General features: G+C 35.3%; 1 protein-coding gene across 2 annotated transcripts in view; it reads left to right on the forward strand.

Moving 5' to 3' along the window:
- LOC131430699 (uncharacterized) overlaps positions 1–27005 on the forward strand; it is a 133708-nt gene that overhangs the window by 37549 nt on the left and 69154 nt on the right. For both annotated transcript variants that reach the window (XM_058595857.1, XM_058595858.1), the window contains one exon: positions 22228–22415. In XM_058595857.1, coding sequence (XP_058451840.1) covers positions 22238–22415 — 178 coding nt within the window. In that variant the 5' untranslated portion in view covers positions 22228–22237. The remainder of the gene's footprint in view (positions 1–22227; positions 22416–27005) is intronic.

A 27005-nucleotide genomic window follows, 5' to 3' on the forward strand; every position in this document is an offset into this window, starting at 1 on the left:
GCAGGGACTTGCGGGATACTCGAATGGCAACATTGTCTTTAAATATGAGTCTAACAAAATCATCACCTGAGTTTGAGAGATTCTCATTGTTTTATTTCATCGAAACAATATTCCGGTGAAGCTGATTTTTTTCGTTCAGGTGTTAAGTGAACCAATCTTTTACTATTGTCATAGTCCAAGTTGTAACTTCCGTTTTCCCTAATTAGACAGACTGCCATCTAATGTCTTATTTCCTTTCCATCGACTCCGCTGCAACGCAGAAACATTTCTCCGATGTGTCTAAACATGAAAACTTCACGCCTGTCTCAAATTCCAAAATACATTTTTGTTGCCTTCTCACTTTCAAAACTAATATAGTTTCCGCTGTTGGGCGATAAGCTCAACTTGATTAATGCCCGGTTGTTTTAATTACTAACAAAAGAAGCTCATGGCTATTAAAACTTTACCCATTCGATTCATCCGTGGACAGACTTTAAAGCAATTATTTGGAGAAACATCAACAGATTAAATCGTCGTATAACTTTCAGTTTTTCGCATGGTTGAAGCCTTTCAGCCTTTTAGTTTTGATTACTCGTTACTTGAAAGGCCTATGTTTTTGGTGTGATTTGGGAAATACTTCAATTTTGATTCACGCGAAAACTGCACACAAGTCGCGCTCCGACTTCGACTGTGGTGGGGTGTCGTATTTCTGGCGCCACTTGCTGTTATGTGTTTCGATGCGACAAAATTTGCAATGCTACGCAGTGCAGTTGTCTATAGCTGCGGGTAGAGGCAAGACTGCTAACCTCACAGGTCGGCTGTAATTGGAACGGGCTTTTGAACAACGAACGTTTTTTTTTGCATGTTGGTAACAAGTTAACTGAAAGGGGACGGGTATAGTGTGGATGTGTTAGTCGATGCCTTTCACGCAGCTCACCTGGGTTCGATCCCCAATCCCGCACATAGGATCAGAAAACTTTTTTGACCCGAAGAGGTGAATGACCTTAAGGTTTAAACCTCTATAATTGAAACGAAAAAAAACGTTCACTGAAAATTCGTTTCAAGTGTATTCCATCAAAAGACAAGAAAATATTATAATAATTTTCTTTACGTTTCGTCTTAGATGTTATAAACCGCTAAGCAGACGACAAGTTAAAAATTTGACTTCAGTGCAAAATAAAAAGTGTTTTGCAAGTAGCATCAACTGTTATGCATTGGCGAGTCTAAGATGAAAGGTACAGAAAAATAAAAACGGTCATGCGGACTACGTAAAAACATAGAATAATCTCTAAATGAATATTGTAATAGCTATGGCATATTTTCGGTTAGGGTGACGGAGGTATTTTGGCCACTCTTATGTATTTTGGGCCGGCGTATACATTTCTGGATGTAATCAGAATGAAGTATATTGTAATTCAGAAATTTAACTTTTACAGTTTCAATAATAACAAATAAGAATATATATAGTCTAATTCTAAAAAACCTTATTATTTGATATAAAATCTCGAGTTGATAAAATGAAGACTGTACTCGAAAGCATTCGGCCGCATAAGAAAGGTCGTCGTTTGCCTTTATAATAAGCTCGTAGATTTGACGTTATGACGTATAAGAACAACATGATTGATTTTATGTCAGTATAAGGTTAGACATGCATTTTAAATTTTGACGTTGGAAAATTTGGAAAGGCAGTAGGCGCTTCTGAAAGCATTCATCTTTGCAAATTTACCCATAACAATGCGATGATACGCTGAATCGTTTTGCCACATCTTCGGACCGCATGCCAAACAAAAAACATTTTGACGAATTTGGACAGTTTCTTCTTCCAGACGAATTGAGAAGTGTTCACCTGGATGCGGTGTCGTGCAACTGCTGCCCTAAGTAAAGACTTGTTATAATGCTGTCTCTTGTGTTTGGTATTGATGCGTAACGTCCAACAAGGCTCCTGGGTTGATTGGATATCAGCATAAATGCTCAAGGGCTTATATACCTTCCGATGCAACAACACAAGCCTATATATTTTGATTAATCTGGGATATGCAAAAACGATCTTATTTCGATCAATGAGTAGCATTTGAATTAGCAAACGTAAATGATGTGAACAAAATGATACTATTTTAAAATTGCATGAACCTCAAAACGAAGAATAAAACGGGTTCTATAACAAACTAATTATCATTTTATCTATCTCAAAAACTTAATTCAACAATATCTGGGTCGATGGCATTGCTCATAAATATTCGTACGTATATTTTCAGGTTGATTCAGTGAAAAATGGTTTGCTGAATGAAAAACTACGATATTAATTATCATACAACCACAACATCCAAAACATCATGAGACTAATTTGTATTTTCCATCAAACGAATACACGACGCTTTGCAGCCGTATATTGAAATACTACTTCTTCTCGTTCTACTATTGTAGGGTGACTATCCTATTTTGATCTAAGTAAGTTTGATCTAAAAATTTTAAACTATGCATTTAACGTAATTACACGCATGACACCATTTATGAAATCATAATTCATCAAATGGCTGGATTGATTAAAAAGATCTAAATCTGTGGCGAACAGAAAACCGGCGTTTGTGTCAGCACCTAAAACAATGTACCAGAATGCCATGAAGTTTGTGTAACTTATAACTCGAACTTAGCATCGAAACGAATCTTCACAGATTTACAATGGACAAACAGGTGAAGATAAGTTCAACACTCTAAATATGACAAGATAAATACTCAATGCTCTGCCGACTTGCTCTGTTGTTAACATCCCAGCGTTGCTAGCACAAATAACGCCCGCAGTAACTTTCGAAAACAAGAACACCGCTTTGTTTTATTTTTTAGTTTTAAATGGTGAGCTGAATTTATTAATTATCAAAGTTTATTGTTTCTTGCAACAAAGCTGAAACGCAAAAAACCCGTTGAGGGCACGATCCCAGAGCAAAAGCTGAAAATATTCTAGCTAGTTGTCCAATTTTCTAACTAGTTATGTTTAGGAATTATTTAGATTACTACCGCTGTTGGACGGCAGTCGTATTCATGCTTTTATTAGAATACATAGCCGTACTCATATTCATATCGGCTCTTCTATTCATTTAATATATTCAAGCCATATGTAAAATTGAGATCCGCTATCACTGCTCATTGCCTTGACTAGAAGATAAGAAAAAAATTCGTGCATCCGTTCCGAATGTTGCGCCTCTGTAATAGAAGTATCCCGATAAACATATCGTATATAATCTATTTTTCTTTTTGATACTTGTTAGAAAATTTTGATATATTTAACTACTAACAAGACCAGACTTATATCAGCACTTGCTACGAAAACAGCTTTTTGTTGTAAGCCTGTAACGGCTTGATGTTCAGGACTGCGCAAATTTTTAACTATTTTCTTGTGTTATTACTTACAGGGTCGTAACGAAGGATAACAGTATCGTCGCAATTTTGTAGTAGTTTGCTAAGTAATCTGCGAAATAATATGTTAACTCGACTAATAAATCAACCATTGGTACAATTACTCTGTTATATAGGCACAAAATGATGGCGTTCCGAATAATCACGATCTCTTATTAAAATTTTTCATTTATTTTATAAAGTTTTTTATTTGATTCAAAGCTTCGGAAAATGAACTCGCGTTTGTTCGAGACTTGACTTGGAATATTTCGTACTTTGAGGTTACTGTCAAACTGCAAGCATTTACACGAAACATCAACACACGCGTGCGAGCTTCTTACATTTGACCAAAGCAATCCTGTCAGAGTAAGCGCGACGTACTAACAGTGCGAGCTTCTTACATTTGACCAAAGCAATCCTGTCAGAGTAAGCGCGACGTACTAACAGTGCATCGCATCGAAACGCTTTACGTCGCCTCGCGTTCCGCGCACACTTTGGCTTCGCCAAAAAAAATCTGAGTTTCAATGTATCGTCACAAAACGTCGAACTGCGTAATAGAAAGTAGTACTAATACTATTGCTTTATTTTTTATTTGACATGGTAAAAGATCTGTGTGTGTTCCTAATTAATTTTTACTGACAGAACAAAATTATTGTATATCAATAATCAATCAAGAATATCAATTGTCATTACCGTTCAACGACACTTGACAGACAATTAGTCCACTGTACGAATCTTCGTTCATATCTTCTTCGCTGTCGTATTGTTGTTCATGTTCGAAGACGTCTTCGTCCTTCTTATGTGTTGAAAATACGTTCGGATTGAGGTTGCATTGTGTGTTGCATATTGAATAATTCCGTAAACAGACGTAGCTGACTGTACTGACGCAATTTACGACTAAATTGGAGGTTTGTTTACAGGTCACACTGGTCACTGGTACTTGTATGAGGAACATCGACATTTTTTTTTCATTTCGCATAGAGAAAGTTAAGACAATTACCTAAAAAACCGACTATAAAAATTTTCTGAAATGGTACAGTGCCATACAACTTTTGACTCTGTTCATCGAGTTCAGCAATGTTCGTGTGAACATTTCAGAGATAAAGAAATAGTGGTGAGGTTGATAAAAAATTTCTTCACTTGACGTGTGCATGACCTTTCCCCTGTTTTAAGCATATTTCTTATCAAAAAATAATTGAACAATACGAAAAAATTCTTTCCATCTAGAGAGAGAAATGTGAAAGATTTGTTTATGATTTTTGTGCGACCTATTCTTTTCTAGGGTAAGAGCTCCCTACTTCATCTCATTTGTAAGGACGTCGCCTTCAAACCCCGATTTAGCCACTAAAATCACTATAACTATTTCATATTACTGCTTTATTCGCCTTGCTCCACATTGAGAATTGATTCACATTTCTTGAAAAGTTAACAGCTAAACTCACTTATGATGTGTTCACTACTCTGCTCCTAATTCCATCTCAATGGATTTTTATCCATCCTATCCTTGATCCTTTATTCATCCTATAAATTAGCAATGGCGACAGCAATCAAAACAAAATATTCCACTATTACACTCTCAGGTTCAAAATGTCAGAATTCTTCTTAAAAACGGCCTAATGCCAACTATGAGACAACATACGATATTTTTAGAACCAGTTTGAAATCAATTCAACGTTCAAAAAAATTTCGGTCGTTTACGTTACCTTTCGCTTTAAATTTAAAATTTTACTGTAAAGTTAATTTGGTGAACTTTAATTAAAAACTAATATGTAATTGCTACTATTTATTCATTAGCCCTTCTTAAAACAAAGTGGAGAGCCAGAGATGCCATTTATACAGATTTATCTGTATTGTATAGATTTTTGCGTTCGCATACTGATTTAAATCAAAGTACAGATTTTATACAGATTTCCTTAATTTAATACAGATTTGTACAGATTCATAGAAAGTGAGAAGTAAAAAATTAGACTTTTCTCTCTGAGTATCTATTAGTATTTGATTGCAGTGATTCTTTAAAAATTTATTAATCAACGGACGAATCACATGTTAAAGTGGAAATATTTTATGCAGGTGATTATGATTAACATAATTTTATTAGTGAAAACAGATAGGGGGCTGTCCATAAAAGACGTCACGCTTTTTTTGACGATTTTTGACTCCCCATCCCCCCTTTGTCACAAATTGTCACAGAAGCAAATACCCCCCACCCCCCCTATGTCAAATGTCACGAATTCAAAATAAATAAAATTCATCTCAATACATTCTCAATATGTATGACAAACCATACAAATAAGAGGGAAAAATCGATTTATTACATGCTGTCATTAGATTAAAAAATATCTCTGAAACTACAAAACCATCGAAATTATTTTATTAATATTAATTATATAATTTAACAAAAGTATTTGATTGGAATTGATGAAACATTTAAATCATCTGTTTTATTCCTCCTAGGGGTACACAGATATATTATTGTTTTAGGTAAAGAATAATATTTCCTTAGAAAATAAAAAGAGCAAAACCTCATCAAAACGAGATCACTGCCGGAGAATCTTTTCATGATCAGTTGATCAGTGAATTTTAAATCACATCGATCAATATCGGTACTGATCTTCCGTCACACAATGGGTAGTGATTTTGAGCTTAAAAGATTCTTGATTTATGTAAGTTCAATCATTGGATTATTTGTTGGTGGAGGAAAATCACATATGATCAAGATAAGACATGATCTACGTCTGAAATCGTTGATCTCGCGCGATTTCAAATGGAGTACAATTGAATAAACTGCATCAGAATCAGATAAAAGAAATTCTTATGATATATAAATCAAATTACTGAAAAAATTGTCAGTGCATAACTTAAGTTAAACCGTTTGAAGGCATCTTTTTCTTTTTTACTCATATTAGGCAAAGTTTATTAATTTCGCTAATTTACTCGCTCCTCCGTGCACTTTTGCTGATCAGAACAGAAATGATTTCCTGCATCACTCATTTCAAAATTTACAAGAAGAAGCTTTTACATCAACAAATACACGTTTTCCTATAGAATGTAAACGTTTATTGTGGAGATTTTTTCAGGAAATAGAGCAAAGCAGTAATATAATTAGGTATTTTAAAAATGCGCTCATTGAAAATATTGGACGTCACATTCTAAAAACCTCCCCCCCTCCCCCCTGTCACAAAAGGTCACGTTTTATGAAACACCCCCTCCCCCGTGCGGCGTGACGTCTTTTATGGACAGCCCCTAGAGCAGATATAAACTTTCTATGCAACGTAATACATATTTTCTGTGAAAATATCTGGCATCTCTGTGCACAGCCGATGAAACACACACACTTCACAGCGTTATGTTGACGTATAGCGGAATGAAACCAGTGCTACTAGATTTGCCACAATGGTTATTGCATTAGTATTTAACACGCTCTTTCTGATAATATTGATTTTATTGAAATATTAATATCAATAATATAATTAATCTAATGTCACGGATACCAAAAACATACTTTTTGATGATAATTTGAAGAAGAAAACCAATTTATTTTTTGTAACAATATGAGATAACTTGGCAACTTTGCGAAACCAAATGAGATGAAAACAAAGCGCAATCAAGTGACCTAAGTGAAAAACTTTTGTCTCATATTTTTAAAGATTTTTATTGTTTGTCACGTAATTTTTGAAGTTTTAAATCGTTAATTAAACAAGTGGCAAGTGAACATTATGAAGCCATCCAGCATTCAATGGTAGTGTAATTTTGCGAAATAGTGATCATGTTTTGAGACGAATCGATTAGTAGATATTCAGAAACATGACGAGCTGTAAAGACGAAAATGTATCCTAAATAGAAAAGTTAGTTTATTTTAAATGAAAAAAACGATAACCGAAGAACTTAAAACCATTTCTTTCAATAGGAAAGTGTGACAATAGCTTTTATAATCATTTTAAAGCATTTAACAGTTTGGTTCAGGTAGGTTGTAAAATATTATTCATGTTCAAAGTAATGAGGTGAAGGGATGAGATGGAAATAGGAACTCAGATGAAATAGGGAGCCGTTACCCTACTTGATTTTGAGTCTAAACAGAAAGTAACGCCAATACCTTCCGACTTCGGTTAATCTTGTGATACACTGCAGAAAATAACAACATTAGTGAACCATAGCCCCCTTCCATCGTCCCTTGATGTCTTGATGATAAAGAGACAACCTCTCTTCTTCGATAAAAAAAATTCGAAGAGACCCAATATAATAAAAAAAATACTGTTGTCATTTCATTTATACATAAAAAGTTGAAGGTTAACTAGCTCTGGTTAGTCTTCCAGATCCTGAGCCGTGTCATAATTAGTTACTCGTTTTATGGCTACTAGAAGCAGGGGTGCTGTATATATTGAGAAATGAGTCATTGTTTGGATCACTAATTGGTTTTCGATTAACTTCTATATCTATAGGATCGTACGATCTTCGAAGGTCTGTTTCCTCGTTTAATTTCATATGAAAAAAAACATGTTGACAAACTTTTGAAGTCTGGAGCGTGACCACCCGACTATTGTATTTTTGTTGAAAAATTTTTTCGGCATGCCAAATCTCATACATACTTTGAATCGCGAGCTCAAGAATTGGTTAGTTCATATGGAACCTAAATTGAACACGAAAAGTAAACTGGAGCGAGAAACCTTTTAATTTTTTTTTCATGCAACTTTGTCCCACCCTGTTGCTCACCCTTACTTAAAAGAGCCGCACTGCAATTATAAAGCCCATTACCATATTTGGGTAGATGAAGTGGACTGATTCGTTAAAATGTGGCTCTAGCTTTGTCGACATCTTTTCGATTTATCAATGCATCGAAATCGCCGGTACCTTGATTGATTTAGAGCTGCTGGTCGGTGCACGGAAATGCAGTTAGCGGCATCGTAAAATTTTTGTACATTATGGACAGTGAAATTCGAGTATGCCGATCTGTTCAATTACGTATATAACTACAACTGCTTCGAGTCAGCAGAGTGATTCGTGTTTCCTTCACTGGCATTTATTGTTCATTACCTATTTGGTAAATGCCATAATTTTTGAATCAGCAATGATAGATATCTACGTATCTTGTTTAAAGTATCTTGAAGCTATAGGCAAAACAACATGACAATTGTAAGTAAAATCGTACTTTTGAAGTCCAAAAGAACTATAGATACGTAGTAGGTTCATTTCGGCTTGACCTGATGTATCTCTAATGTATGTGAACTTTCGTAGCACAGTGATATAAAAAAACTGGAAACTTGTGAGAAACTTCTAAACTCTAGAATACACTTCTTTATATCAAATGTAAATCCCCAGTCATTTATATTTTAACAATCTAGGTAGTTTTTAGAACCATTCCCAATTACTATCGAAGTATTCTATCCTTGCTACTAATTGTTACATCGTAGTTCTGATTACTTCTGGATTTCAGCATTTCATTTTCCAGAATGATTCAGTTTTCTGTGCACATTTCTTAATCAACAAAACAGTTATGAAATAAATTATCAAATTCGAAAGCAGTATTTCTCATTATTTTATCATTTGCTTAATATTGAAACTGCGTCTTGATTGAAACTACGATCATTTATTTATCAGATATATCAGACCTGAAAATTTCATTGTTATTATCAAGGAATGTCATACAGCTATAGTTTAAATAATAATAAAATTTGCCATAAATTCAATAAATATTCAAATTTTTCCCAGACCGAAATTCGGGTTGTCATGTGCGACATACTTTCCTACTGGGTAGTGCCGCAGAGAGGCAGTCGTTCTCAGCGTATTTACGCAGAGCAAGTTTAGGCTTGATTGAATTAGGAAAGAGGTTATCGAAGTTAACAAATGTCCCCGGACCGGTCACCGTCATCCTAAGGAGCTAGTGATATCGGTGAGTTCGGTTGGAAGGCACATTCATAAGAACTTTCGTACTCGGACTGATATGGTAATTTAATATGGCATTTAACAAATCAATCGTCTCATCGCCGAAAGAACCGCCGCAACAAAAGATCCGCTGCGAATCGAGCCTGCTCAGTGCCGAGGCAATATCCCGTGATGACCTTCGCTAATCATTTCGAACACGCAACGAAAGTTGTTTACGAAAAGTTTCAACAAAAGTGACCACGGAAATTGTTTATATTATGGCGGAGTAGCGTCGTTCGCACAGCAACTCAAATCACATATTTCACAATGGCAACCACACTCATATCGGCAGGGTAGAAACACATACGATAGTATCCACACCACAACCGCTGAATGATAACAAAATAAGAGCACCGAATTTTCAGACGATTTATAGCCCTGTTTTGTTTCCGCTGGGTGGCCCACGATATTTCTATTTAAGAATCCACGGATGACAAACAACTGAATCATCTCCCCCTGTCTGGTGCAATCAAAGTTGATTTTATATCAAGTTATTCGATCATGAAAAAGTTGTTTGGAAAGTACCGACAGGACGATACCGTTAAGAACTAAAATTTTCAACAATTTAGCACATTTGTACTCTAGTAATATTTACGACCATATAAAGTTTGTATGACAAGTTACTTATACTGTTTTACAGTTCTAGCGCAACTCGAATTATCTCGATAGTTTAACAGAACGTTCACAGCAAAAAAAAATTAAATTCACAGGTGACACAAATCGACGACGATTCAATTCCTAGGAACGTAATTTTTAAAATGATTGAATTTTACAAGAATGATTTAAATATGTGTCCAACAGATCATTCCTTTCAAGCCGGCTGGTAAACTCACATGTTTCAGCACTTGAAATATGTAAGAATGCATTGAATAAAGACTGTCCCAGAAAATATGGACGCAACCAAAAACCGCTGCCATTTCGCAATGGTTCAGAATCTGTTAATTTTTATGGCTGTGTCCTGTTGTTTACACTCTTCTCTAACCACTTGTGCAGTTGTTTATTCGTTTTCATTAGTTTGTTTCGAAATGCGTAGACTTTCAGCAGAACAACGTCGAAAAATTGTGAACAAATGGTGCACAGAACGCGGACTGTCACTGAGAAAGATAGCAAAAAATGGAAGGATTAAGTGAAAAAGCCGTGCGAAATGCAATCAGGAAGTTCCTTTGAGGATAAACCGAAAACGGGTCGAAAAAAAGATCCTGCTAACCTTCAGTTAGATAAACGTATACTGAAGGCGTTCGAGCAAAAGAAAGAGGTTTCAGTTCGGGATGTGGCCAAAAAAGTGGGCACTTCGAAGTCAAATGTTCTTCGTGCTAAAGAACGTTTGCATCTGCGAACCTATAAGAAGCAGAAACAACCAAAAGAAGCATCGATCAGGCCGAGGGTTCGAAAGCTGTACAACACGATTCTTGCTGGAAATTTGAACTGCATAATCATGGACGACGAAACCTACGTGAAACTCTATTACAAATTCTTGCCGTGACCTTTGAATATCTAACACTTGTGAATTATTTACAGCGAAATCAAAGTGCGTCCATTCTTTCTGGGACAGCCTTTATGTGTTAGATCAACTGTCAAAGTTAGTCATTTTCTATGCTCGAATATGTCGGTCTCAGAAGATGTAAATTCACACGATATTTTTAGGAGTGTTTAGTGTAAGACATGTTGCATGTCAATGATATAATAAAAATTTACATGACATGCGAAACGTACGCTTTGCCTATTATTCGAAGCAGCTAATCAAAAGTTGAACCATATTATTATTAATATGTCATGGTTAGGTTGAGAATCCTGGGATCGCACTGTGAAAAATGAAGTTTATGTTAGGGGAGATGTGGGTAAAATGCGCACTCTAAGGAAATATAATAAAATTCTAACGATAGAGTATTTATAATGAAAGTTTTATGCATGAATACAGTCGATCATAATTATTTTTCATAAATATAAACCAATTCAAAAATTATGTGTGTGAGTGTGTGTGTTGTGATTTGTGTGTGTGTGTGTGTGTGTGTGTGTGTGTGTGTGTGTGTGTGTGTGTGTGTGTGTGTGTGTGTGTGTGTGTGTGTGTGTGTGTGTGTGTGTGTGTGTATGTGTGTGTGTGTGTGTGTGTGTGTGTGTGTGTGTGTGTGTGTGTGTGTGTGTGTGTGTGTGTGTGTATGTGTGTGTGTGTGTGTGTGTGTGTGTGTGTGTGTGTGTGTGTGTGTGTGTGTGTGTGTGGAAAATGGTCATGTGGTAATGCATGATGAAACAAATATCAAAACAGCTTCCTGGTTTGGAGTTTTATATCGCATTGCAATGTGGAAAGGTCGACGTTCATTTCAAATCCAAAAAAATAGCCGAGTGTTGGCAAAGGTCATCGTGTTATTTTGGTTTGATTTGGTATCTTGCCATTATGGTAAAACGGTTTAGGATTGGTATATATGTATGAAACAACATCAATATTGTACCAACAGAATGCAACTTTCCGAACCTCCAGAACCAGATTCCAGACCGATGAGTATGGACATTGTGCCTCTGCACAGACTGGGTAGAATTAGAGCATAAGTTGTCTATAAATCCTTTGCAGCAAGGATTTTTTCAGATGAATAGAATAAATGTTGTACTGTGAATTTTCTTTGATAAGATTTTGCGTATGAAACAACATCAATATTGTACCAACAGAATGCAACTTTCCGAACCTCCAGAACCAGATTCCAGACCGATGACTATGGACATTGTGCCTCTGCACAGACTGGTTAGAATTAGAGCATAAGTTGTCTATAAATCCTTTGCAGCAAGGATTTTTTCAGATGAATAGAATAAATGTTGTACTGTGAATTTTCTTTGATAAGATTTTGCTTTGCGCATACCTTAAGACTATTACTTTGAAAAGTAATCAATTTTATCTATTAAAAACCATGCTTTTAATATATTGTTTATGTGTTGTCGCAATGTACTTTGTTTATCCATTTCGTCGGTTTGTTGTTAATAGAGCTCGAATTCGCAATTCGAACTTCCTCCAATTCGTGAATCTGCGTCTCAGTTACACTAGATATGAAGAAACCCGTCCGAAGTCGTTATAATCATGAGCAGATTTGTGGCTACAAATCCTACATTTAGAACCCTTTTTAAATACTAAAAGTAGAGGTAAGATATATGATGCTTTTATCAGCCATGTCGGCATATGGTCAGGTTAGAGAAGTAAGTTAAGGTAACGGAATTGCTTGTTGAAAACTACTCTGATCATTTAAAATAAGGTGAATTATGTGGAAATTATTTATTTACATTTGGGCAATCTCTGTATTTTCATCAGATTAGTTCTGAAATTGGATTGAGTTAACAATGGGCCTTTTTAAATACTTTACAATATCTCCGGTAGAGGTTTGTACTGGCGAGATGAAACTCATGTGAGTGTTTTTTTTATGGAATCGACACAACGCCGCATAGTATGAGCTCAAAAGTACACAATTAGTGAAGTCCATTGCTTCGAGGGTTGTAACTGAAAAGCTATGAGCAGAGAAATATAAATCCGAACAAAGCAGAACTGTAGTCAGTGACCTTTCAGTATTATTGTGATTCACTAATGCGACAACTCACAAGAGAAAGACCCATATACTGCTGTATATTTTTTCTACTTCGTTCTGTTGTTGCATAATACTGCATCGAATCAAGGATAGAAGCGGAAAGTGAGGGTGATTTCGCACATACTGAATTATATTTGACGTTCGTTTCAAGTGGAAGGCCGAACATAAAAGAAATGCATTACTGATAACAATTACGGGTCCATTAAACTGGTTATGAACAGATTATTTAAAGTAAACAAGGTTGAACGTGTAGTCACCGATATCAGATATGTTTTGGTGAATGTTGTTTGGTTATATAAGAAAAGACACGAAATTTACTGGCGGTATCGTATGTCGGTTGAGAGTTATTAAACATCGGCGAGTCTGATCGATGAGAAAAAAATGTAGACAAAAAAATCAGTGCACATTTCCTTGAACGGCTGAGTTTGTAGGATATCTGGAATCGTCTTTGGAAATCTTCCGTATTTACAAGTAATAATCATGCTTCGAGCAATGTAATGTGATCAATATCGTTTAGCGTTCAGTTTATTGTAATTATTCTATGTATCTGAAATTGTATCTCGTTTGATTTTAAATGTTTCAATTTAAAGTATTGATAATTACATTGAGGTTATACGACGAGTTAAACAGTTGTTCGTGAATGGGATAGAAATTCAGAATTGGCTAAAAGGCGCACGTCCCATTGATTTTAGATCATTTTTAGTATAGATGATTATGAATAATAAACTAAGCGTAACATTGAAAAGTCAACAACGAAGGGTAAAGATAGATTTATTCATTTCAATTGTTTGTTATTTTTTGAGTATAACATAGTGTCTTAACTCGATCAACATATCGTATCTGAAATATTTCTCTTTTTGTAACTTGTTAGAAATTTTTTGATATTTTAACTACTAACAAGACCAGACACAAATCAGCATTTGTATGAGAACAGCTCTTTGTTATAAACTTGTTAGGGCTTGATGGTCGGGAATCCATACTAGAGAGTTCGTTAGAGTAGTAATAATAACGATTTAAGTTGGATTTTCCCGTCTTCGAAATCCAAGGAAGGAGGATTAAGGCTCTTCAAACGCATACGTAATACACGAATTCCATTCCGCAAGCCAAGGATCCTTTCGATGGGAAACGATCTCATTGTGCTGATCCGTGTGTTTTTGAATAAAGTTATCTTGAACACATGAGGAAGGTCATGCACGTGCACATCAATAACATTATTGGACTTATTATTATGCACAACGCAGTGGCCAAGAGCTTGGTAGCTCCGCTACGTGTTTGGCCAAGAATAGTATGTATATTACGTTGTCCAACTGAAGTTCTGGTATTTTTTTCATGCCGCATACTGAAAGTCTAATACTGTTCTTTCCAAAGGCAATATCAATAACAATTGACCTTGCTCGTTCAACTGGTGTTGTTTGGGGTTGGTTAATGGACGGGTAGGGTCTAAAACTTTTGAAAAATCATTAATTTTTTTCTTTGTATTTTCTTATAGTAAAACATGTCACGAATATTCTGTGAAATTTTCAAGCCTATTGGAACAAAACTCGGCATGTTATGGACCTTTATCTTTGCTTATCTCATACTCCGGAGAAGTAAGAGCTCGGCACACAGGCCCAAGACTTAAAAGTTTGACAACAAATTCTTGAAATGTTTCATTCTAACATATAAAAAAAGTAAAAATATGATTTTTTGAAAATATTTGACCCTACGGGCTCCCTTGAGTAACAAATTGTTTCCATTGATTTTATAAACAAAACACTTTAAACGCGTTTTTCTTGAAAGCAGGTTTTGAAAGTCCGTGTCCATCGTCATTCGAAAACTATTGCACCAATTTTGTTCAAATTTTGCACATACTCTCTACATATAAAAAACCAGACCCCAACGTTTTCCTTTTCGTTGTTTGTTACTTTGGGGAGGTTTTACAGCTACAAAAAAAGTGAAAATTGGTGAAGAAATTTTTATTTCGCAATAAGGTGAAAGAGTTTTTAGGGTTGAATGAGGTAAGTTTTCACATGCATTTACTAAATATGAAACAATAAAAATATATTTTATTCCCGCCTTTGTTGTTCAATTTTGCATCTTGCTTTTTAATGCCAATTTTCCAAGCAGATTTAGAGAGACTGCAACTGAGAACGTCAAATCTGTTTCTATATTTTTATTAAATACCATGGGTTCAAGAACATGTTTGAAGATCCTCTACAGATGGTACTGAATTGATTAAATTGGACAGTTGTATTAAATTATTAAAATCCAATTAGGATACCGAAACTGTATTCATAAACGAACAACAAATAAAAGTCTTTGGCATGTGTTCTCATTATACATTAGCGATTGGGGCACTTCTAACAGGCTTCATAGCTCGTGTGTATCATATCATATTTATAACTTAATGAGTTATAAATATCAGAACGATGTATATTTTTATTACAATCTTGTTACGCCTTTCGAATCAGTGGTACTACTTGACTTCGAAGTGAATGGCCAACACTACCGTAGAGAAAAAAAACTGTGCATTTTTACCCGAGCCAACAGCTTTAGTTCCAAATGAATCCCCCGTGCTAACGGTAAGGGTACTAAAGTTCCACACAAAGTTTCAACGTAATTGATAACATGATGATGTATTGCAATATGATTTACTGCTTACGAAATCAGCAGGAAGTCTACTTAGTTTATCTAGATTTATTTTTACCCCTTCGTCTTTGCGGATCATAACCCTCGTTTTTGCATTAACAGCTAATCCACTAGGAAAAACATTTTCATAAACGAATTTAATACAAATATCATCATCCGTACCTTACTTTTTTTCGTCCGTTCCAAAAGATTTTCATTTTATATTTTTCAGTGAAACAACCTCATTGAAAAAGGTGTCGTACCATTCCCGACAACCGACGACAGTTCGTTCAGTTCTTAAATGTATTATCCACAAGAACACGACCTGTTTTGGTGAGCCATTAAATGTGAAGCTTCATTGCGCACGTTTTGACAGCGGCATTTAGTTTGTCGCCTCGGTTCAGTATTTTTTGCACTTTGTACGCATTTTGTAGTCCACAACGTACAATAGTAGTTCAGAACTAAATAAATTGAATTGTTTGTTGCCACATCTTTAGCACGTTGTTTAACTTTTCTACCCAATTGAAATCAACGGTATGCCATATTCTTCCGCTCATAACACGTTCGAATTAGGAAAATCGAATATGTTTGTGATTTAGAGTTTGTGAACAAATGCGTAGCAAAACTACAAAAATTCGAATCCTAGTTACTTTTGATTTTGTTAGAGTTATTAGGAATAGAAATGCTAGAGTGACTATAATCAGTGGTTATAGGCACTCTAAGAAATGCAGTACCATCAACAAATTGATACGTCGTTATTCAAAATAAGCGTTCAGAAGCAAATGTGATTATTTGTTGAACTTTAAGCAATTTCGTTTCGAGATTTGAACAAATTTTTCTTTACTGTCATTTAATTTCATGGAAAAAAGTTGAATACTCCGGAGAAGTAAGAGCTCGGCACACAGGCCCAAGACTTAAAAGTTTGACAACAAATTCTTGAAATGTTTCATTCTAACATATAAAAAAAGTAAAAATATGATTTTTTGAAAATATTTGACCCTACGGGCTCCCTTGAGTAACAAATTGTTTCCATTGATTTTATAAACAAAACACTTTAAACGCGTTTTTCTTGAAAGCAGGTTTTGAAAGTCCGTGTCCATCGTCATTCGAAAACTATTGCACCAATTTTGTTCAAATTTTGCACATACTCTCTACATATAAAAAACATGTTTTTTCAAATGTTTTGGGCATGAAACGAGTGGCAGCAAAATTCGTTCCAAAACTGCTGAATTTTGATCAAAAAAACAAATGCATTACCATCGCTCAGGAGCTGTTAAACGACGTCAACGACGATCAAAATTTACTTGAAAGGGTCATAACTGGTGATGAAACATGGGTGTACGGTTATGATGTCGAAACAAAAGCACAATCGTCCACGTGGAAGCACCCAACGTCACCAAGAGTGAAAAAAGCACGTCAAGTTCGATCAAATGTCAAGGTTTTGCTTACTGTTTTCTTCGATTATAATGGCATAGTGCATAAAGGATTCTTGCCAAAAGGTCAATAAGGAGTATTACCTTGAAGTAATGCGACGTTTGCGTGAAACAATTCGAAAAAAACGTCCCGATTTATGGAAAAACAATTCATGGGTTTTGCACCACGCTAACGCACCTGCTCATTCATCGTTGCTTATTCGTGATTTTTTGGCTAAAAACAAGACTTTAATCATGCCCCAACCTCCTTATTCACCAGATATCGCTCCGTGTGATTTTTTCCTGTTCCCAAAGTTGAAGAGACCCATGAAAGGACAGCGTTTTTCATCGATTGAAGAGATAAAGGCAGAATCGCTGAGAGTGCTACAGAGCATTACAAAAAGTGACTATCAGGGGTGTTTCGAAGACTGGAAAAAACGCTGGCATAAGTGTATTATATCTAGGGTGGATTACTTTGAAGGGGATCATATAGATGTAGACGAATAAATAAATATTTTTTTAGAAAAATGAGAATTCCGGGTACTTTTTGAACAGACCTCGTATGTATTGTAAACTTTGCGTCTGCTTAGCGAAATGAACTTTTGAACTGCTAGGTAGAGATGGCATTTTGAACGGCTTCAAGCGCTGATGAACCGAAGGCGAAACGTGAAAAAATCGGAATAAAATATGCGCTTTTTGTACAAACCAAAAAACCGCTGAATGATCTGAATATTACTTTAACGAATTTCGGAAAAGAGCATGTGAATTATTGAACAATCAGTTAAATTTCGCATTGCCGATTAAACTCGACATTTCATTATGCCGATTTAAGAAGTTATAGTTGACGAAGACACAGTCCAACGTCAAAAGGAAATTCAATGAAACAATTTCTTCTTCCAGATTAGATAATTTGATTGCGTATATCTCTAAGCATTTTCCTATCATCGGTTTCTGGTTCATTAAAATTGTTCTAGTTAGATCTACGAACGGATTCGGGAATTGGGATTTTTATCTCAAATATTTTGGGTTTAGATTACATTCCTGCTGAAACTCGCTTTTCATGATATGGATATGTTACTACCGACTTAAGTTTCACACGATCATAATCCTATGTAAAAAAATCTCTTCAGTAAATTTCAGTTGTGGGATAAAAACCCGAAAAAATTTCAGACTGATGGGTGAATCGGATGTCGTGCTCACGATGAGGACCTTTTTGGAATGATCCGATTCCGATGAAATCGTGAAAGGAAACATTGAGTAAACCACATTCTAATACTGCCATAACTTATTATATAAAGTACGTAGGCTCTAGAATTCCATGGAAATATCACAAAGTTAACCTAGTCTGTTAATAAGCATACTAATGAGGTACTAATTAAAGAACGTCTGTATTTATGAGACTTTGATTTGAAACACGCGTCTCTTACGCGTTAAGCTAAATTGCACATGGCATTTCGACAGAATCAAGATCAAAACAGGAAGATAGTGGCGGTCTCCGTCGTCGCTGTAACCCTGCAGGAATATGAATTTCAAATGACCGATTATTAAGCATCGAAGCTATCAGACCAAAACTGATTGATCGCTTGTTTAACCGATGAGGTCTATTGTATCTGTGGGTCGTTTTGGAGTTTAATTGGTTGATAATCATCAGCGGAAACAGCACTATACCTGAGTGAGTTTGAAAGGTATTTATAGCAGATCCACTTGAATCGCGATTAACCACCGTTGCCTGTATATATCAAAATGGAGTTGTGCGAAACAAAACTATGTCTGGGATAAGCACAATTTTCGGTATAACCTATTGTCTGGGAACTGGATTTGGCGCGATCAGCTTTTCAACTGCTTATCAACACAGCTAGGTGAGATAACGGCCGCGCCTGCGAATGTTAATGCATTATTAATGAAATAAAATTACTACTATATTATATGTGATGTGTTATAATTTTAGAAACATGGCTAGAGCACTATGCAAGATACATTTTCTAAAAGCCGCAACCTTCCGCGTCAGTGAATGTTGTTGGTGAAAGTATGAATAATACTCTAAATTGGCAATTCCGATCATAACCTCAATTCCGTAGGCTCGCCACAGTTTATGCTGATTCGTCGCTACGCGGATAATTAATGATAGCCGGCTTTAAAATTTCGGAAATAAACTGAACTCTAAATCGAAAAATTATTAGTGCCGTTAAAATCTACATCACCGTTGAAGCTGGTATTTTATGATAATTAGACACAAACAATTGTTCACGACTTCAATTCGATGTGGATAAGAAATTAGTAGTAAGCCAATCGTTGCAAGCTTCTCATTCAATCGTTTCTCATGAGATTAAATAGTTTCAGGATGATATGTTATTGAAATGAAAAGTTTAGGAACAAAATAAAGGCCAAACGAAAATTTCTCGGACGCGTGGTCCGTATATTACTAAAACTGGTTCAAGACCTGTCTCTCGGTATTTTTTCCAAATTTTCATTTTCGCAATTTCATATTTCAGTTATTTCTCAAACTGTTTTCCCGTTCTGTGATGATAAGAAATTATATTAAGTTTAACATGACTTTGCGCCTTAACAAATAAAATAATAAAACAGAATATATATATATATATATATATATATATATATATATATATATATATATATATATATATATATATATATATATATATATATATATATATATATATATATATATATATATATATATATATATATATATATATATATATATATATATATATATATATATATATATATATATATATAAAATATATCTAGCAATACAAATAATCAAAACTGTTATATGAAGTTCTTCACTCAGATTTCAGATGTCGATAATCGATTGTTCATGTTAATACTCTTGTAGCTTACTATCGCCTTCTAGGGAAACATTTTTCAATTTGTCTATCCTTCACCAACTTTTTGAAAAACTGATCGATAACATCATTTTCATAAACAATTCTTATTTTCAGTTACTGAAGACTACCTTGTAGATATAATAAGCACTAGAACACCTTCTCGAAGAAGCCATCTAAAAGAGTCAACATGAGTTTCCAACTCTGAATTGCACACTAGCGTTACCAATTGGAGAATTTTCAACTACTGTTTACACTATTTGATCTGTTTTGAACTCTGGAACATTCTTTCCGAAAACACCAACATTCTATATCATCAGGGTTTAAAAATATCACATAATAACTTCTTATCGTCAAACTGTTAACCTTCTAGCGCCAGTTCGGTGGACAAGTTCTTAGCCAACATGTTTTTTTATAATGTATACCCTGACATTCCTAACAGCTTCCCAACAAACAAAACCGCTCTATATCTTTTAGATTTTTGATAAGAGCATATTTCTGATAATTAAAATATGTATTCAAGCACACTAACTACATGCTGCTTGTTCCTTCGCATGAGAAACTTAACTTATCATCACTAAACATAGTCCAACTTAGTCAAATCCCACCACTCTGTTATCCAGCGTTAAAGCGTGAGAATAATTGCTCACCGAAATCGCTTGTCAATTGATGTATGGTTTCAAGTGCAGTGTGGCATGCGGACCGCCCTGTCCTTCAAGTCCATTTCTTTTATTTTGTCAAAAAATGTGACTTCAAAATGTCAACATGGAGAAGCATATCGCCATTACCACTGGAGGATACAGCAGCACTATTCTCTGCGGTACGCATTCTGTGGATACGATTTGGTGGATTGATGTCTAATAAAGCGAAACTGCGAAATTGAGTTATAGCGAGTAGAAAGTGTTTTCGTTAGGTCGATTATAACGACCTTAAAATGGACGTAACAGAGCAAACACAATGCTTTCAGTTTAATCATGATGAAGTAGCAAACTGAGAATCTTTTCGAATGTCACCTATCCAAATCCATGTACAAATACAGTCACCATTCAATATTAATAAATTTTGTCATCAAATCATATACAGTGAAGTCTTTTTTTATGCGAATTTACGTACCGCATAAAAAAAACCGCATAGCTCTGAAAATTCGCATAAAAAAAACCGCATAACTCTGAAAATTCGCATAAAAAAAAACCGCATAACTCTGAAACTTCGCATAAAAAAAGACCGCAGAAGGGCAAACCGCATAACTCTGAAAATTCGCATAAAAAAAGTCGCGTAAAAAAAAACCGCATAAAAAAGACCGCATAAAAAAAGACCTCAGTGTATTTATAAAAGCACACTTGTTAAGCTCTTAGAAGCCAAGGCCAACCTTTCTCATTGTTATTTTACGTAGCCAAACTTTCTTCCCCATCGCATAGTATGTCCTGTTTTAGCGAAACTTCAAATCATTTGTCATAGGTTAAACAATGCAACGATGGAAATCGACCTAACAGATCTTGACTTCGGAAGCAGTGGAGCCGGCGTCGGCACCATTTGTTCATTTGATTTGCTCATCTAAAATTCATCTCATTGTTCACAACACTATCTTGTCTAAGGAAACTTGTCTTTGTCCCCAACAGGAAGTGATTTATGATTGTATCAAACAAAGGCGTGTTGGAGAATATAAGTTCTTTTGTATAACTACTGAATTAAATCACCATTTTTTTCTCTGTTACTTTTGGTTATGGGTAAATTGTTCAGAAATGATACGAATTGAAAATTGCACTGTCCTCGGAATAATACTATTATTAATAACTTCTTGTTTAAGTTTATACGCAATGTTCTCAAACTGTTGTTGTTATTTATATAAAGTATAGCACTCGTTGAAAAGTGCATCCGAAATCAAAAATCGACGGCCATTAGGGTGGAACAAGATTGTATGGGAAAAAGATGAAAAGGTTTATTTTCTCGCTCCACCATTTGGGTCCCATAAGCATCATGCAAAATTTTAGCTCGATCGGAGAAACTATATTTTCGCACCCGAGGTTTAAAGTTTGTATGGGACTTAGTATGGGGAAATTCACTTTTTACATAGTAAGTCCCATACAAATTCATTGAATACGAAAATCATTGAATGTGAAAAATCTAAATCTTCGTTCACCTTGGAGAATGTTTTCTCAAATCTTGAGAAGAGCTCACAGCTCTGGCAATATTTAATATATTTTTATAATTCAACTTGATTTTTTCTTCGATACTACTATTAACAAATTGTCTTTGAATTGTTAAAAGAAAATTTTCATAAAACTCTTTAAAAACACAAACTTAGCTCACTGTTTGTTCTCAATTTCTTATATAATCCTTACTGCATCATGGTCGACTCAATTAATCAGAATTTGAAATGAAATATTTGGCGAGTATTTTTTTTAAATTTCCGGTGCCTGATCACAAGTTGAACTGATTAGCAACTGAATCGACATTGTGGTAAAGATCTCACTAATAAAAAAAACAATTCTTTCGCTTTGTTTCCAGATAAATCACCATGGCAGTCAGAACCAGTTCGACTCGGCTGACCTCTCTTCGAATGTGGTTTGCTTCCTCTATGCTGCTATTGACGCTGCTGGTGGGAACCGATTCGTACATGTTACCTTCCGGGACGCTAGGAACGGGTCTCACATCTGAGCAGTACGAGTATGATTGTTTCGCGGGAACCATGAAAGGTAGGATTTTTATACTATTACTAGATTAAAAATTTATGGCGCTCGAAGATGGTTTTACAAGGTTATGCGTAGTTTAGTTTGGACTTGTTTCCGTTTCTCGTGATTTTTATGCTATAAATAATGCCGTACGACATCGTGATGGCTGAAAATATCGAAACTAACAAGCGCTCTAGGTATATATTGTTCATGTTTGACAAGTTCGAGAATAGCCAGGTCACAGTGATTCTAGATTGAACATTTGAATTGATAAACGAAAAATTACAATTCTTTTAAATATGACGAAAAATGTATACACTCTTATCATTTAGAGAAGAATCAATCGAAATTTAACTATAGTATTTGAAAATATAAATTTTGGATTTTATTGTTGACAAAGCAAAGCACGAAATAAATAAAAATAGATATTTTCTTTGGAAATATTTATGTTTGTCTATCTATAGTGGTGGAAACTGAAAGTAAAATACATTGCGGTGTTGGATATAAAGAGCTAATTCATTAATATTGTCTTGATATAAAGAGTTAATTTGTTAGTATTGCTGGTATAAACATAGCCTGAAGGGTAATAAGTTGGATTCTAGGCCAGAAAATCTACAACCGCCAAGGGGTAGCTATTAAACTATTCAAATTATACCAAATATATACCTTTCAACAATTCCGTCAAAATGCTGTCACAAGCGATTTCACTGCCGGACGGCGCACGGATCATAAAAGTCCATTAATCATCGAGCCTAGCACATATTCTGTCCATATTTAAATACTCTCCACTCAGCATGAATTTAAATTAATTGATTTCTTCTACTCATAATAACACTGTTGTTTCCAGTTGCTGATTAACCTTGCTCAACAAGTTTTGTTTTGATTTTTCAATTCCATCAAATTTACCTGTAATAAACGAAGCGATGTCAAACAAATTAGTGAACGAGTTATTTTTGTACTGATTGATTTCCCTTCGAAAGTCTGGCTACTCTTAAGGTTATTGAATGCGTTGCGATATGTATTTGTGACGTATCGTATTTGTGAAGTTTCGGAGGGAAAAAACTTTACAGTCTAAATTTTGTTGAATGGCAAAATGGAAAACCCATCATCCAGTAACACACAACACACACTTGGTACGTTTTCAATCGCCGAGTGTTCCATCTGTTTAAACAACAGTTTTGTCAGTTAAATCATTTGTGTGATTTAAATTAAGCTTATTATGTGTTGAATGTTTGTTCAGTCTGTATTATTTATTCAGCCTGTATTTAACTTATTAATGTTTACAAGCGGATATACTGCTTTGTTCTACGATAAAGTTACGTGCAGAATGACACAAAGTCGATTTGCAATAGACAGCAAATTTATCACCGTACCGAAAGAAAAGTTATGCCTCTTATGTAGGTGGATAAAACTGATGTTTAAAATCTATTCGCACTATTCCGGTTTTTTAATTCTCCCGGCTGTCCCCGAATAGTGCGAATAGACTTTTATCCATTGAATGATACAAAAATAAAGAACTCTCAAACCATCATGCCTCAACCGGGAACAGAGTGATATGAATAAGAAGCCGGATGTTTGAAACAGTCCGAGCAGAATCTGTGATACGAGTAACAGGTAGTGATCCAGTATGAACTTTTACTAGCGCGGACAAAATATCCTGCACGGGTTGTGATTTTACATCTTATTAGATGCACATAAATGGAGAATCGTATTTCACACAAATTTATATTCAAGAACATGTAAAATTGTATGATTTGAAAGCCACATGACTTGAAATCGAATGAAATAAAAAAAAAACAAAAGATCGATACCAACAGCGCGGCTTGAACCGAGAAACATTTGATCACAAAGAACGTCAGAACGTCGACGGACTTAGCAAAATATGCATATTAATATTTGGAGCAGTCCAACTTTGTATGTCGTTCTACTATGCATGACTTGAAAAAACATGGTTTGATTGCTTGATTAAATTTTGCTTTGTATACGAAATGGGTCATGAAAATTCGATTGACCCAACAGCTCATGAGTTTCTAAAGATATTTGCATGTATGAACAAAACACATGGACAAATTTGTTTTGGAAGAACTGGCTAAGTTTTTGCCCGGTTTTTGCATTCAAAGTTTTTTTTTTGCCCACCACACTCCCCCACACCAAAGAGCTTCAATTTGTGAAGCACCCTGGTAGTGGACGCAAACTAATCTCAGCTAAAAAAAAAATAAATAATCTGGCAAAATACTACTAAAAGAAAGTCTTACGTTTTAATACGCTGAGATGTTTGTATTTTCATGATGTGCAATTAAACTTTATTAATAAATATTGCGGAATCCCAGTGGAATTGATTTCCTTTTAAGGGATCCACAATGATACAGGCTAACTAAAAAAAATTATACAAGAATGAATTACTGTTGACAGTTTGTAAAACAAGAAATAAATTAAGGAACTACATTGATTAAATATCTCGTTCAGTCTATGCTTAAAATGATACTTCAGTCTAGCCCCGAATAAGGCACGGCTGGATGTTCTTTGAATGTCAAGTGGAAGTGCGTTATATTTTATTGGACTAACAAAAAGAATCCTTCTTTGACCAATGTTTGTGACTGCTCGAACGCGAAGCAGGTTGTTACTACGACGTGTAGTTCGAGAGTGAGTTAAAGTTGAAAACAGTAAATTATGGTGAGTTGAGGGGTTGTGTAGGATATCATGAACGAACAGTAATGTTTGAACATCACATAAGTATGCCAGAGGTAAGATGTTATATGACTTGGCCCTCCACAAAATACCGCAGTAGGATGCCAAATGTTTTTCAATAGATTTAATATGGTGAATCCAGGTTAACGTGGGGTCAAAATATACACCCAAATATTTAAAACAGTCCACTTTTTCAATAATATAATGTCCCAATTTAGGATGACGATGGATTGGTATTATTTTCCTTATAGACCGGAAAATCATATATTTAGTTTTTATAAGATTTAAGGATAATAAATTTGCACTAAAATATTGATCTAAAATACTTAAATCGCTCTCCATTAAATTTATAATAGCATTGATGTCATTGTTAGGATAAAATAGAGCTGTGTCGTCGACAAATTACCGCGGAGTCCCTGTGAGTTGCAGGTTACCTATATCATTAATATACAAAAAAAAAATAATAGTGGTCCTATATTGCTACCCTGTGGCACTCCAATGTTTATGGCAGCAAGATTGCTACAGTCGCCCTCGATGGACACGAATTGTTTTCTGTTTGTCAAGTAGCTACTGATAATAGAGTTCGCGATGCCCCTGATGCCGTAGCACTGAAGTTTGTCCAAGAGAATACTGTGATCCAAAGTGTCAAAGACCCGGTTCTTGCAGAAAATATGTTTTTTTTATTTATAACAATTTTTATTCAGGCCAATTTGCGTATAGCTTTACGTGGCCGATTTACCCATGTTTTTGTTACATATAATTTTTTTATTGTTGGATCTCTTTGTCACCCTTCTTCTAGGGGGAGAGGAGCTTCCATTTCCTTCTAGCGAAGATTGGAGGTCATTTTGTCTGTTGCTCATATCATCCATTGCTACATCGTTGGAATTGTGAGTGGTTTTCGTTTCCTTGTTTTCATTGTTGATCGCAGTCTTGGGTTCATTTGCAGTTGCTGTAGATGCGCTTTGTACATTGATTGCAGTTGATAGTTGGTTAGATGGTGAAGGTGCTTTTGAAACAGGAGCACTGCATTCACTAGTTTCCGTTGTTGGGTGGTTGTCTTTGTTTTTGTTTGTTTTGTTTGTTTTCGCAGTTTCAGTGCAAGGTTTGCCGTAGTGTGCAGGTTGTTCACAAAACTGACATGTAACCAATTGATTTTCATACGTAATCAACGTTTTACACGGATGTATCCCGTCTTGACCACAAATGATGTAAGATGGAATTGCTTTACGTAGTTGCATACGTATCACTCGCACGCCATTCCGGATACCCGGGAAAAAATTCCGCCATACTTCCTTTTCGATGGAAAGAACTTCACCGTACTGCGACATGCTTTCCCGAACATACCCATCGCTGGTCTCCGGGGGAAGGTCATGCACGCGTACTTCTATGGCATTGTCCACCATGTACACAGGGATTTTATATTTAACATTGTCATGATCAATACTGTGCACCCCGTTATTAACCGAAGCATCTTTTTCACGTTTAAACATAATGTACACACAGTTAGACGCCTTGTTGAATTGAATTTCACTTACGTCATTAACGTTTAGATGCATTCGTTTCTTAAGCAAGATTTCAATTTCGGTTGCTGCAGGTCTAACTTTGCAGCGCTTGAAATCAATACAAATTGAATTTGGCCTTGTAGTCCAAGTTTCAGGCTTTGTTAAATCGTATTTGCCCATTTCGTACACTCTATTGTTCACTGCACTGTATTGTCTTTGTTTCTGTCGTCGCGACCGTAAGAAATTTTCGACAGTGTCGTTTGCGATGCGAGCACGAACTGAAAAGATGTTTTTGAACGATTCTTGCATTCAAAAATACTTAAACGGATTTTCCAAACTAAGTTGCATTTATCCGATTTTTGCTTTCAGCCGTTCACATATACAACACACAAGCAGAACATAACAACAATAGCATTCTCTCTTT

The sequence above is a fragment of the Malaya genurostris genome, chromosome 2 (genome assembly GCF_030247185.1).
Source record: "Malaya genurostris strain Urasoe2022 chromosome 2, Malgen_1.1, whole genome shotgun sequence".
In the NCBI taxonomy this organism is placed as follows: Eukaryota; Metazoa; Arthropoda; class Insecta; order Diptera; family Culicidae; genus Malaya; species Malaya genurostris.